Raw genomic sequence first — 18,151 nt, 5'->3', positions numbered from 1 at the left:
TGTAACTTTAATACTCACTGTAACTATAATACTCACTATAATACTCACTGTAACTATAATACTCATTGTAACTATAATACTCACTATAATACTCACTATAATACTCACTGTAACTATAATACTCACTATAATACTCACTGTAACTATAATACTCACTATAATACTCACTATAATACTCACTGTAACTATAATACTCACTATAATACTCACGGTAACTATAATACTCACTATAATACTCACTGTAACTATAATACTCACTATAATACTCACTATAATACTCACTATAATACTCACTGTAACTATAATACTCACTATAATACTCACTGTAACTATAATACTCACTATAATACTCACTGTAATACTCACTATAATACTCACTATAATACTCACTGTAACTATAATACTCACTATAATACTCACTGTAACTATAATACTTACTGTAATACTCACTATAATACTCACTATAATACTCACTATAATACTCACTATAATACTAACTGTAACTATAATACTCACTATAATACTCACTGTGACTATAATACTCACTGTAATACTCACTATAATACTCACTATAATACTCACTGTAACTATAATACTCACTATAATACTCACTGTAACTATAATACTCACTATAATACTCACTGTAACTATAATACTCACTATAATACTCACTATAATACTCACTGTAACTATAATACTCACTATAATACTCACTGTAACTATAATACTCACTATAATACTCACTGTAATACTCACTATAATACTCACTGTAACTATAATACTCACTATAATACTCACTATAATACTCACTATAACTATAATACTCACTATAATACTCACTATAATACTCACTGTAACTATAATACTCACTATAATACTCACTGTGACTATAATATTCACTGTAATACTCACTATAATACTCACTATAATACTCACTGTAACTATAATACTCACTATAATACTCACTGTAACTATAATACTCACTATAATACTCACTGTAACTATAATACTCACTATAATACTCACTATAATACTCACTGTAACTATAATACTCACTATAATACTCACTGTAACTATAATACTCACTATAATACTCACTGTAATACTCACTATAATACTCACTATAATACTCACTGTAACTATAATACTCACTATAATACTCACTATAATACTCACTATAACTATAATACTCACTATAATACTCACTATAATACTCACTGTAATACTCACTATAATACTCACTATAATACTCACTGTAACTATAATACTCACTATAATACTCACTATAATACTCACTATAATACTCACTATAACCATAATACTCACTATAATACTCACTATAATACTCACTGAAACTATAATACTCACTATAATACTCACGGTAACTATAATACTCACTATAATACTCACTGTAACTATAATACTCACTATAATACTCACTATAATACTCACTATAATACTCACTGTACCTATAATACTCAATATAATACTCACTGTAACTATAATACTCACTATAATACTCACTGTAATACTCACTATAATACTCACTATAATACTCACTGTAACTATAATACTCACTATAATACTCACTGTGACTATAATACTCACTGTAATACTCACTATAATACTCACTATAATACTCACTGTAACTATAATACTCACTATAATACTCACTGTAACTATAATACTCACTATAATACTCACTGTAACTATAATACTCACTGTAATACTCACTATAATACTCACTATAATACTCACTGTAACTATAATACTCACTATAATACTCACTATAACTATAATACTCACTATAATACTCACTATAATACTCACTGTAATACTCACTATAATACTCACTATAATACTCACTGTAACTATAATACTCACTATAATACTCACTGTAACTATAATACTCACTATAATACTCACTATAATACTCACTATAACCATAATACTCACTATAATACTCACTATAATACTCACTATAATACTCACTGTAACTATAATACTCACTATAATACTCACTATAATACTCACTATAATACTCACTGTAACTATAATACTCACTATAATACTCACTGTAACTATAATACTCACTATAATACTCACTGTAATACTCGCTATAATACTCACTATAATACTCACTGTAACTATAATACTCACTATAATACTCACTGTAACTATAATACTCACTGTAATACTCACTATAATACTCACTATAATACTCACTATAATACTCACTATAATACTAACTGTAACTATAATACTCACTATAATACTCACTGTGACTATAATACTCACTGTAATACTCACTATAATACTCACTATAATACTCACTGTAACTATAATACTCACTATAATACTCACTGTAACTATAATACTCACTATAATACTCACTGTAACTATAATACTCACTATAATACTCACTATAATACTCACTGTAACTATAATACTCACTATAATACTCACTGTAACTATAATACTCACTATAATACTCACTGTAATACTCACTATAATACTCACTGTAACTATAATACTCACTATAATACTCACTATAATACTCACTATAACTATAATACTCACTATAATACTCACTATAATACTCACTGTAACTATAATACTCACTATAATACTCACTGTGACTATAATATTCACTGTAATACTCACTATAATACTCACTATAATACTCACTATAATACTCACTATAATACTCACTGTAACTATAATACTCACTATAATACTCACTGTAACTATAATACTCACTATAATACTCACTATAATACTCACTGTAACTATAATACTCACTATAATACTCACTGTAACTATAATACTCACTGTAATACTCACTATAATACTCAATATAATACTCACTGTAACTATAATACTCACTATAATACTCACTATAATACTCACTATAACTATAATACTCACTATAATACTCACTATAATACTCACTGTAATACTCACTATAATACTCACTATAATACTCGCTGTAACTATAATACTCACTATAATACTCACTATAATACTCACTATAATACTCACTATAACCATAATACTCACTATAATACTCACTATAATACTCACTATAATACTCACTGAAACTATAATACTCACTATAATACTCACGGTAACTATAATACTCACTATAATACTCACTGTAACTATAATACTCACTATAATACTCACTATAATACTCACTATAATACTCACTGTAACTATAATACTCACTATAATACTCACTGTAACTATAATACTCACTATAATACTCACTGTAATACTCACTATAATACTCACTATAATACTCACTGTAACTATAATACTCACTATAATACTCACTGTGACTATAATACTCACTGTAATACTCACTATAATACTCACTATAATACTCACTGTAACTATAATACTCACTATAATACTCACTGTAACTATAATACTCACTATAATACTCACTGTAACTATAATACTCACTGTAATACTCACTATAATACTCACTATAATACTCACTGTAACTATAATACTCACTATAATACTCACTATAACTATAATACTCACTATAATACTCACTATAATACTCACTGTAATACTCACTATAATACTCACTATAATACTCACTGTAACTATAATACTCACTATAATACTCACTGTAACTATAATACTCACTATAATACTCACTATAATACTCACTATAACCATAATACTCACTATAATACTCACTATAATACTCACTATAATACTCACTGAAACTATAATACTCACTATAATACTCACTGTAAATATAATACTCACTATAACCATAATACTCACTATAATACTCACTATAATACTCACTATAATACTCACTGAAACTATAATACTCACTATAATACTCACTATAACCATAATACTCACTATAATACTCACTATAATACTCACTATAATACTCACTGAAACTATAATACTCACTATAATACTCACTGTAACTATAATATTCACTATAATACTCACTGTAACTATAATACTCACTATAATACTCACTGTAACTATAATACTCACTGTAACTATAATACTCACTATAATACTCACTGTAACTATAATACTCAATATAATACTCACTATAATACTCACGGTAACTATAATACTCACTATTATACTCACTGTAACTATAATACTCACTATAATACTCACTGTAACTATAATACTCACTATAATACTCACTGTAACTATAATACTCACTATAATACTCACTGTAACTATAATACTCACTATAATACTCACTATAATACTCACTATAATACTCACTGTAATACTCACTATAATACTCACTATAATACTCACTGTAACTATGAGACTCACTATAATACTCACTATAATACTCACTGTAACTATAATACTCACTATAATACTCACTATAATACTCACTATAATACTCACTATAACTATAATTCTCACTGTAATACTCACTATAATACTCACTATAATACTCACTATAATACTCACTGTAACTATAATACTCACTATAATACTCACTATAATACTCACTGTAACTATAATACTCACTATAATACTCACTATAATACTCACTATAACTATAATACTCACTATAATACTCACTATAATACTCACTATAATACTCACTATAATACTCACTGTAACTATAATACTCACTGTAACTATAATATTCACTATAATACTCACTGTAACTATAATACTCACTATAATACTCACTATAATACTCACTGAAACTATAATACTCACTATAATACTCACGGTAACTATAATACTCACTATAATACTCACTGTAACTATAATACTCACTATAATACTCACTATAATACTCACTATAATACTCACTGTAACTATAATACTCACTATAATACTCACTGTAACTATAATACTCACTATAATACTCACTGTAATACTCACTATAATACTCACTATAATACTCACTGTGACTATAATACTCACTGTAATACTCACTATAATACTCACTATAATACTCACTGTAACTATAATACTCACTATAATACTCACTGTAACTATAATACTCACTATAATACTCACTGTAATACTCACTATAATACTCACTATAATACTCACTGTAACTATAATACTCACTATAATACTCACTGTAACTATAATACTCACTATAATACTCACTGTAATACTCACTATAATACTCACTATAATACTCACTGTAACTATAATACTCACTATAATACTCACTATAACTATAATACTCACTGTAATTATAATACTCACTATAATACTCAATATAATACTCACTGTAACTATAATACTCACTATAATACTCACTGTAACTATAATACTCACTGTAATACTCACTGTAACTATAATACTCACTATAATACTCACTGTAACTATGATACTCACTATAATACTCACTGTAACTATAATACTCACTATAATACTCACTGTAACTATAATACTCACTATAATACTCACTGTAACTATAATACTCACTATAACTATAATACTCATTGTAACTATAATACTCACTGTAACTATAATACTCACTATAATACTCACTGTAACTATAATACTCACTATAACTATAATACTCATTGTAACTATAATACTCACTGTAACTATAATACTCACTATAATACTCACTGTAATACTCACTATAATACTCACTATAATACTCACTGTAACTATAATACTCACTATAATACTCACTGTAACTATAATACTCACTATAATACTCACTATAATACTCACTGTAACTATAATACTCACTATAATACTCACGGTAACTATAATACTCACTATAATACTCACTGTAACTATAATACTCACTATAATATTCACTATAATACTCACTATAATACTCACTGTAACTATAATACTCACTATAATACTCACTGTAACTATAATACTCACTATAATACTCACTGTAATACTCACTATAATACTCACTATAATACTCACTGTAACTATAATACTCACTATAATACTCACTGTAACTATAATACTCACTGTAATACTCACTATAATACTCACTATAATACTCACTATAATACTCACTATAATACTCACTGTAACTATAATACTCACTATAATACTCACTGTGACTATAATACTCACTGTAATACTCACTATAATACTCACTATAATACTCACTGTAACTATAATACTCACTATAATACTCACTGTAACTATAATACTCACTATAATACTCACTGTAACTATAATACTCACTATAATACTCACTATAATACTCACTGTAACTATAATACTCACTATAATACTCACTGTAACTATAATACTCACTATAATACTCACTGTAATACTCACTATAATACTCACTATAATACTCACTGTAACTATAATACTCACTATAATACTCACTATAATACTCACTATAACTATAATACTCACTATAATACTCACTATAATACTCACTGTAATACTCACTATAATACTCACTATAATACTCACTGTAACTATAATACTCACTATAATACTCACTATAATACTCACTATAACCATAATACTCACTATAATACTCACTATAATACTCACTATAATACTCACTGAAACTATAATACTCACTATAATACTCACGGTAACTATAATACTCACTATAATACTCACTGTAACTATAATACTCACTATAACTATAATACTCATTGTAACTTTAATACTCACTGTAACTATAATACTCACTATAATACTCACTGTAACTATAATACTCATTGTAACTATAATACTCACTATAATACTCACTATAATACTCACTGTAACTATAATACTCACTATAATACTCACTGTAACTATAATACTCACTATAATACTCACTATAATACTCACTGTAACTATAATACTCACTATAATACTCACGGTAACTATAATACTCACTATAATACTCACTGTAACTATAATACTCACTATAATACTCACTATAATACTCACTATAATACTCACTGTAACTATAATACTCACTATAATACTCACTGTAACTATAATACTCACTATAATACTCACTGTAATACTCACTATAATACTCACTATAATACTCACTGTAACTATAATACTCACTATAATACTCACTGTAACTATAATACTCACTGTAATACTCACTATAATACTCACTATAATACTCACTATAATACTCACTATAATACTAACTGTAACTATAATACTCACTATAATACTCACTGTGACTATAATACTCACTGTAATACTCACTATAATACTCACTATAATACTCACTGTAACTATAATACTCACTATAATACTCACTGTAACTATAATACTCACTATAATACTCACTGTAACTATAATACTCACTATAATACTCACTATAATACTCACTGTAACTATAATACTCACTATAATACTCACTGTAACTATAATACTCACTATAATACTCACTGTAATACTCACTATAATACTCACTGTAACTATAATACTCACTATAATACTCACTATAATACTCACTATAACTATAATACTCACTATAATACTCACTATAATACTCACTGTAACTATAATACTCACTATAATACTCACTGTGACTATAATATTCACTGTAATACTCACTATAATACTCACTATAATACTCACTGTAACTATAATACTCACTATAATACTCACTGTAACTATAATACTCACTATAATACTCACTGTAACTATAATACTCACTATAATACTCACTATAATACTCACTGTAACTATAATACTCACTATAATACTCACTGTAACTATAATACTCACTATAATACTCACTGTAATACTCACTATAATACTCACTATAATACTCACTGTAACTATAATACTCACTATAATACTCACTATAATACTCACTATAACTATAATACTCACTATAATACTCACTATAATACTCACTGTAATACTCACTATAATACTCACTATAATACTCACTGTAACTATAATACTCACTATAATACTCACTATAATACTCACTATAATACTCACTATAATACTCACTATAACCATAATACTCACTATAATACTCACTATAATACTCACTATAATACTCACTGAAACTATAATACTCACTATAATACTCACGGTAACTATAATACTCACTATAATACTCACTGTAACTATAATACTCACTATAATACTCACTATAATACTCACTATAATACTCACTGTACCTATAATACTCAATATAATACTCACTGTAACTATAATACTCACTATAATACTCACTGTAATACTCACTATAATACTCACTATAATACTCACTGTAACTATAATACTCACTATAATACTCACTGTGACTATAATACTCACTGTAATACTCACTATAATACTCACTATAATACTCACTGTAACTATAATACTCACTATAATACTCACTGTAACTATAATACTCACTATAATACTCACTGTAACTATAATACTCACTGTAATACTCACTATAATACTCACTATAATACTCACTGTAACTATAATACTCACTATAATACTCACTATAACTATAATACTCACTATAATACTCACTATAATACTCACTGTAATACTCACTATAATACTCACTATAATACTCACTGTAACTATAATACTCACTATAATACTCACTGTAACTATAATACTCACTATAATACTCACTATAATACTCACTATAACCATAATACTCACTATAATACTCACTATAATACTCACTATAATACTCACTGTAACTATAATACTCACTATAATACTCACTATAATACTCACTATAATACTCACTGTAACTATAATACTCACTATAATACTCACTGTAACTATAATACTCACTATAATACTCACTGTAATACTCGCTATAATACTCACTATAATACTCACTGTAACTATAATACTCACTATAATACTCACTGTAACTATAATACTCACTGTAATACTCACTATAATACTCACTATAATACTCACTATAATACTCACTATAATACTAACTGTAACTATAATACTCACTATAATACTCACTGTGACTATAATACTCACTGTAATACTCACTATAATACTCACTATAATACTCACTGTAACTATAATACTCACTATAATACTCACTGTAACTATAATACTCACTATAATACTCACTGTAACTATAATACTCACTATAATACTCACTATAATACTCACTGTAACTATAATACTCACTATAATACTCACTGTAACTATAATACTCACTATAATACTCACTGTAATACTCACTATAATACTCACTGTAACTATAATACTCACTATAATACTCACTATAATACTCACTATAACTATAATACTCACTATAATACTCACTATAATACTCACTGTAACTATAATACTCACTATAATACTCAATGTGACTATAATATTCACTGTAATACTCACTATAATACTCACTATAATACTCACTGTAACTATAATACTCACTATAATACTCACTGTAACTATAATACTCACTATAATACTCACTGTAACTATAATACTCACTATAATACTCACTATAATACTCACTGTAACTATAATACTCACTATAATACTCACTGTAACTATAATACTCACTATAATACTCACTGTAATACTCACTATAATACTCACTATAATACTCACTGTAACTATAATACTCACTATAATACTCACTATAATACTCACTATAACTATAATACTCACTATAATACTCACTATAATACTCACTGTAATACTCACTATAATACTCACTATAATACTCGCTGTAACTATAATACTCACTATAATACTCACTATAATACTCACTATAATACTCACTATAACCATAATACTCACTATAATACTCACTATAATACTCACTATAATACTCACTATAATACTCACTGAAACTATAATACTCACTATAATACTCACGGTAACTATAATACTCACTATAATACTCACTGTAACTATAATACTCACTATAATACTCACTATAATACTCACTATAATACTCACTGTAACTATAATACTCACTATAATACTCACTGTAACTATAATACTCACTATAATACTCACTGTAATACTCACTATAATACTCACTATAATACTCACTGTAACTATAATACTCACTATAATACTCACTGTGACTATAATACTCACTGTAATACTCACTATAATACTCACTATAATACTCACTGTAACTATAATACTCACTATAATACTCACTGTAACTATAATACTCACTATAATACTCACTGTAACTATAATACTCACTGTAATACTCACTATAATACTCACTATAATACTCACTGTAACTATAATACTCACTATAATACTCACTATAACTATAATACTCACTATAATACTCACTATAATACTCACTGTAATACTCACTATAATACTCACTATAATACTCACTGTAACTATAATACTCACTATAATACTCACTGTAACTATAATACTCACTATAATACTCACTATAATACTCACTATAACCATAATACTCACTATAATACTCACTATAATACTCACTATAATACTCACTGAAACTATAATACTCACTATAATACTCACTGTAAATATAATACTCACTATAACCATAATACTCACTATAATACTCACTATAATACTCACTATAATACTCACTGAAACTATAATACTCACTATAATACTCACTATAACCATAATACTCACTATAATACTCACTATAATACTCACTATAATACTCACTGAAACTATAATACTCACTATAATACTCACTGTAACTATAATATTCACTATAATACTCACTGTAACTATAATACTCACTATAATACTCACTGTAACTATAATACTCACTGTAACTATAATACTCACTATAATACTCACTGTAACTATAATACTCAATATAATACTCACTATAATACTCACGGTAACTATAATACTCACTATTATACTCACTGTAACTATAATACTCACTATAATACTCACTGTAACTATAATACTCACTATAATACTCACTGTAACTATAATACTCACTATAATACTCACTGTAACTATAATACTCACTATAATACTCACTATAATACTCACTATAATACTCACTGTAATACTCACTATAATACTCACTATAATACTCACTGTAACTATGAGACTCACTATAATACTCACTATAATACTCACTGTAACTATAATACTCACTATAATACTCACTATAATACTCACTATAACTATAATTCTCACTGTAATACTCACTATAATACTCACTATAATACTCACTATAATACTCACTGTAACTATAATACTCACTATAATACTCACTATAATACTCACTGTAACTATAATACTCACTATAATACTCACTATAATACTCACTATAACTATAATACTCACTATAATACTCACTATAATACTCACTATAATACTCACTATAATACTCACTGTAACTATAATACTCACTGTAACTATAATATTCACTATAATACTCACTGTAACTATAATACTCACTATAATACTCACTGAAACTATAATACTCGCTATAATACTCACGGTAACTATAATACTCACTATAATACTCACTGTAACTATAATACTCACTATAATACTCACTATAATACTCACTATAATACTCACTGTAACTATAATACTCACTATAATACTCACTGTAACTATAATACTCACTATAATACTCACTGTAATACTCACTATAATACTCACTATAATACTCACTGTGACTATAATACTCACTGTAATACTCACTATAATACTCACTATAATACTCACTGTAACTATAATACTCACTATAATACTCACTGTAACTATAATACTCACTATAATACTCACTGTAATACTCACTATAATACTCACTATAATACTCACTGTAACTATAATACTCACTATAATACTCACTGTAACTATAATACTCACTATAATACTCACTGTAATACTCACTATAATACTCACTATAATACTCACTATAATACTCACTATAACTATAATACTCACTGTAATTATAATACTCACTATAATACTCAATATAATACTCACTGTAACTATAATACTCACTATAATACTCACTGTAACTATAATACTCACTGTAATACTCACTGTAACTATAATACTCACTATAATACTCACTGTAACTATGATACTCACTATAATACTCACTGTAACTATAATACTCACTATAATACTCACTGTAACTATAATACTCACTATAATACTCACTGTAACTATAATACTCACTATAACTATAATACTCATTGTAACTATAATACTCACTGTAACTATAATACTCACTATAATACTCACTGTAACTATAATACTCACTATAACTATAATACTCATTGTAACTATAATACTCACTGTAACTATAATACTCACTATAATACTCACTGTAATACTCACTATAATACTCACTATAATACTCACTGTAACTATAATACTCACTATAATACTCACTGTAACTATAATACTCACTATAATACTCACTATAATACTCACTGTAACTATAATACTCACTATAATACTCACGGTAACTATAATACTCACTATAATACTCACTGTAACTATAATACTCACTATAATATTCACTATAATACTCACTATAATACTCACTGTAACTATAATACTCACTATAATACTCACTGTAACTATAATACTCACTATAATACTCACTGTAATACTCACTATAATACTCACTATAATACTCACTGTAACTATAATACTCACTATAATACTCACTGTAACTATAATACTCACTGTAATACTCACTATAATACTCACTATAATACTCACTATAATACTCACTATAATACTCACTGTAACTATAATACTCACTATAATACTCACTGTGACTATAATACTCACTGTAATACTCACTATAATACTCACTATAATACTCACTGTAACTATAATACTCACTATAATACTCACTGTAACTATAATACTCACTATAATACTCACTGTAACTATAATACTCACTATAATACTCACGGTAACTATAATACTCACTATAATACTCACTGTAACTATAATACTCACTATAATATTCACTATAATACTCACTATAATACTCACTGTAACTATAATACTCACTATAATACTCACTGTAACTATAATACTCACTATAATACTCACTGTAATACTCACTATAATACTCACTATAATACTCACTGTAACTATAATACTCACTATAATACTCACTGTAACTATAATACTCACTGTAATACTCACTATAATACTCACTATAATACTCACTATAATACTCACTATAATACTCACTGTAACTATAATACTCACTATAATACTCACTGTGACTATAATACTCACTGTAATACTCACTATAATACTCACTATAATACTCACTGTAACTATAATACTCACTATAATACTCACTGTAACTATAATACTCACTATAATACTCACTGTAACTATAATACTCACTATAATACTCACTATAATACTCACTGTAACTATAATACTCACTATAATACTCACTGTAACTATAATACTCACTATAATACTCACTGTAATACTCACTATAATACTCACTATAATACTCACTGTAACTATAATACTCACTATAATACTCACTATAATACTCACTATAACTATAATACTCACTATAATACTCACTATAATACTCACTGTAATACTCACTATAATACTCACTATAATACTCACTGTAACTATAATACTCACTATAATACTCACTATAATACTCACTATAACCATAATACTCACTATAATACTCACTATAATACTCACTATAATACTCACTGAAACTATAATACTCACTATAATACTCACGGTAACTATAATACTCACTATAATACTCACTGTAACTATAATACTCACTATAATACTCACTATAATACTCACTATAATACTCACTATAATACTCACTGTAACTATAATACTCACTATAATACTCACTGTAACTATAATACTCACTATAATACTCACTATAATACTCACTGTAACTATAATACTCACTATAATACTCACGGTAACTATAATACTCACTATAATACTCACTGTAACTATAATACTCACTATAATACTCACTATAATACTCACTATAATACTCACTGTAACTATAATACTCACTATAATACTCACTGTAACTATAATACTCACTATAATACTCACTATAATACTCACTGTAACTATAATACTCACTATAATACTCACGGTAACTATAATACTCACTATAATACTCACTATAACTATAATACTCATTGTAACTATAATACTCACTGTAACTATAATACTCACTATAATACTCACTGTAATACTCACTATAATACTCACTATAATACTCACTGTAACTATAATACTCACTATAATACTCACTGTAACTATAATACTCACTATAATACTCACTATAATACTCACTGTAACTATAATACTCACTATAATACTCACGGTAACTATAATACTCACTATAATACTCACTGTAACTATAATACTCACTATAATATTCACTATAATACTCACTATAATACTCACTGTAACTATAATACTCACTATAATACTCACTGTAACTATAATACTCACTATAATACTCACTGTAATACTCACTATAATACTCACTATAATACTCACTGTAACTATAATACTCACTATAATACTCACTGTAACTATAATACTCACTGTAATACTCACTATAATACTCACTATAATACTCACTATAATACTCACTATAATACTCACTGTAACTATAATACTCACTATAATACTCACTGTGACTATAATACTCACTGTAATACTCACTATAATACTCACTATAATACTCACTGTAACTATAATACTCACTATAATACTCACTGTAACTATAATACTCACTATAATACTCACTGTAACTATAATACTCACTATAATACTCACTATAATACTCACTGTAACTATAATACTCACTATAATACTCACTGTAACTATAATACTCACTATAATACTCACTGTAATACTCACTATAATACTCACTATAATACTCACTGTAACTATAATACTCACTATAATACTCACTATAATACTCACTATAACTATAATACTCACTATAATACTCACTATAATACTCACTGTAATACTCACTATAATACTCACTATAATACTCACTGTAACTATAATACTCACTATAATACTCACTATAATACTCACTATAACCATAATACTCACTATAATACTCACTATAATACTCACTGAAACTATAATACTCACTATAATACTCACGGTAACTATAATACTCACTATAATACTCACTGTAACTATAATACTCACTATAATACTCACTATAATACTCACTATAATACTCACTATAATACTCACTGTAACTATAATACTCACTATAATACTCACTGTAACTATAATACTCACTATAATACTCACTGTAATACTCACTATAATACTCACTATAATACTCACTGTAACTATAATACTCACTATAATACTCACTGTGACTATAATACTCACTGTAATACTCACTATAATACTCACTATAATACTCACTGTAACTATAATACTCACTATAATACTCACTGTAACTATAATACTCACTATAATACTCACTGTAACTATAATACTCACTATAATACTCACTGTAACTATAATACTCACTGTAATACTCACTATAATACTCACTATAATACTCACTGTAACTATAATACTCACTATAATACTCACTATAACTATAATACTCACTATAATACTCACTATAATACTCACTGTAATACTCACTATAATACTCACTATAATACTCACTGTAACTATAATACTCACTATAATACTCACTGTAACTATAATACTCACTATAATACTCACTATAATACTCACTATAACCATAATACTCACTATAATACTCACTATAATACTCACTATAATACTCACTGAAACTATAATACTCACTATAATACTCACTGTAAATATAATACTCACTGTAACTATAATACTCACTATAATACTCACTGTAACTATAATACTCACTGTAACTATAATACTCACTATAATACTCACTGTAACTATAATACTCAATATAATACTCACTATAATACTCACAGTAACTATAATACTCACTATAATACTCACTGTAACTATAATACTCACTATAATACTCACTGTAACTATAATACTCACTATAATACTCACTATAATACTCACTATAATACTCACTGTAATACTCACTATAATACTCACTATAATACTCACTGTAACTATAATACTCACTATAATACTCACTGTAACTATAATACTCACTATAATACTCACTATAATACTCACTATAATACTCACTGTAATACTCACTATAATACTCACTATAATACTCACTGTAACTATAATACTCACTATAATACTCACTATAATACTCACTATAACTATAATTCTCACTGTAATACTCACTATAATACTCACTGTAATACTCACTATAATACTCACTATAATACTCACTGTAACTATAATACTCACTATAATACTCACTATAATACTCACTGTAACTATAATACTCACTATAATACTCACTATAATACTCACTATAACTATAATACTCACTATAATACTCACTATAATACTCACTATAATACTCACTATAATACTCACTGTAACTATAATACTCACTGTAACTATAATATTCACTATAATACTCACTGTAACTATAATACTCACTATAATACTCACTATAATACTCACTGTAACTATAATACTCACTATAATACTCACTGTAATTATAATACTCACTATAATACTCACTATAATACTCACTGTAACTATAATACTCACTATAATACTCACTGTAACTATAATACTCACTATAATACTCACTATAATACTCACTGTAACTATAATACTCACTATAATACTCACTATAATACTCACGGTAACTATAATACTCACTATAATACTCACTGTAACTATAATACTCACTATAATACTCACTGTAACTATAATACTCACTATAATACTCACTGTAACTATAATACTCACTATAATACTCACTATAATACTCACTGTAACTATAATACTCACTATAATACTCACTATAATACTCACGGTAACTATAATACTCACTATAATACTCACTGTAACTATAATACTCACTATAATACTCACTGTAACATGCGGAGGTCATTGTTTTACATTTTCTTCATTGTAAAATTCAATGAATATCTCAAAGTACTTAATATTTGGAGCTGCCTCTTCGTAGTGTCATTTCAGTGCAAAGGCTCATTTATGCTCGACGTTCAAGACCTCTGCGTTGGTTTGTCTGTCATTTGGTCCACATGCTGTACATTTGCTGACCACTGGGGGCAGTAGTGAACACAGGACGACAGTGGAAACTCAACTCTTTAAAAAGCTACTTGTTCTAGTCACTTTTGGAACTTTTCCTACAAATGTGATCTAAAAACTGCCGTGGGCGTCGCCGTGTTTGTTTTTCTTGTTGCCCTTTTTCTTCTGTTTTGGTCGATTCTCTAACTGATTTGGCGCGCCCTCTGGTGGTCATTTACCAGAACACAGACATTAGAAAGGGTCAGAAATATAAATGAAGCTGACAGCGCCCGCACAGAGCTGTTTACGTACGAACACGGAGCAGAAATGAGCCTTAAAGAGCAGTTTGAAGTACTTTGAAAACTGAACTTTTCTGAGCTTTGAAATATGATACAGGATTACTCGAGCACCAGATCCAAATTCTGTTTAATCTCGTAACAATGGCGCTCCCTCACACCGTCGGGTCCTCTGCTCTTGACTGTAGCAGGTTTGAAGAATGGGTCAAATGCAGACGAGAGCGTGAAGCTCTTTGCAGTGACTCAAACGACTGTTGTTGTTGCAGTGTTCAAAGTGAAGGTGCTGAGCGTGACGCGGAGTTACTACGACAAGTACGAGCTGCAGATCACACAGCTCATCAAACTGGGTGCGAGTCTCTTTTGAACACCTCTCTCCGTGGGCCTGAGCGCGGCGCATAAACTGACCCTGTGTCCCGTCCAGGCGCTGAGTCCGGACTGTTAGCTGGACAGATCAGGACCTTCATGTCTCACGGGTCCTGCAGAGACGAACTCCAGCTGATCCCAGACCAGGAGTACCTCATCATAGGCTCTAGGCACGACCTGTGGAACACCGACAGCGCCACCAACAGGTAAAACCCGCAACAACATCCTCACATCCAATGTCTTTGTCTGGAATACAACAACATCCCTGTGCGAGACGTTAAACTCATTGACATGTTTTAACAGATGATGTTTTTGTGGTTGTACATGGCCAGTGTGTTCCTGTGTTTGTGTTGACCTTTGCTTCCCCCTGGTGG

General features: G+C 28.0%; 1 protein-coding gene across 1 annotated transcript in view; it reads left to right on the top strand.

Annotated features, from left to right (window-relative positions):
• Window positions 1-18,002, top strand: part of LOC140380420 (venom factor-like) — a gene marked incomplete at its 5' end in the record, with an annotated part of 46,286 nt that extends 28,284 nt beyond the window's left edge. The window contains 2 exons of the mRNA XM_072464424.1: window positions 17,681-17,761; window positions 17,836-18,002. Coding sequence (XP_072320525.1) covers window positions 17,681-17,761; window positions 17,836-17,987 — 233 coding nt within the window. The remainder of the gene's footprint in view (window positions 1-17,680; window positions 17,762-17,835) is intronic.
• Window positions 18,003-18,151: the final 149 nt, after the last annotated feature.

Source organism: Eucyclogobius newberryi, unplaced genomic scaffold (genome assembly GCF_026437365.1).
Source record: "Eucyclogobius newberryi isolate DKJ021-1_F unplaced genomic scaffold, fEucNew1.0.hap1 SCAF_476, whole genome shotgun sequence".
Classification (NCBI taxonomy): domain Eukaryota; kingdom Metazoa; phylum Chordata; class Actinopteri; order Gobiiformes; family Gobiidae; genus Eucyclogobius; species Eucyclogobius newberryi.
Note: the sequence above shows the minus strand (reverse complement) of the source record. Positions and strands in the feature narration are given on the sequence as shown.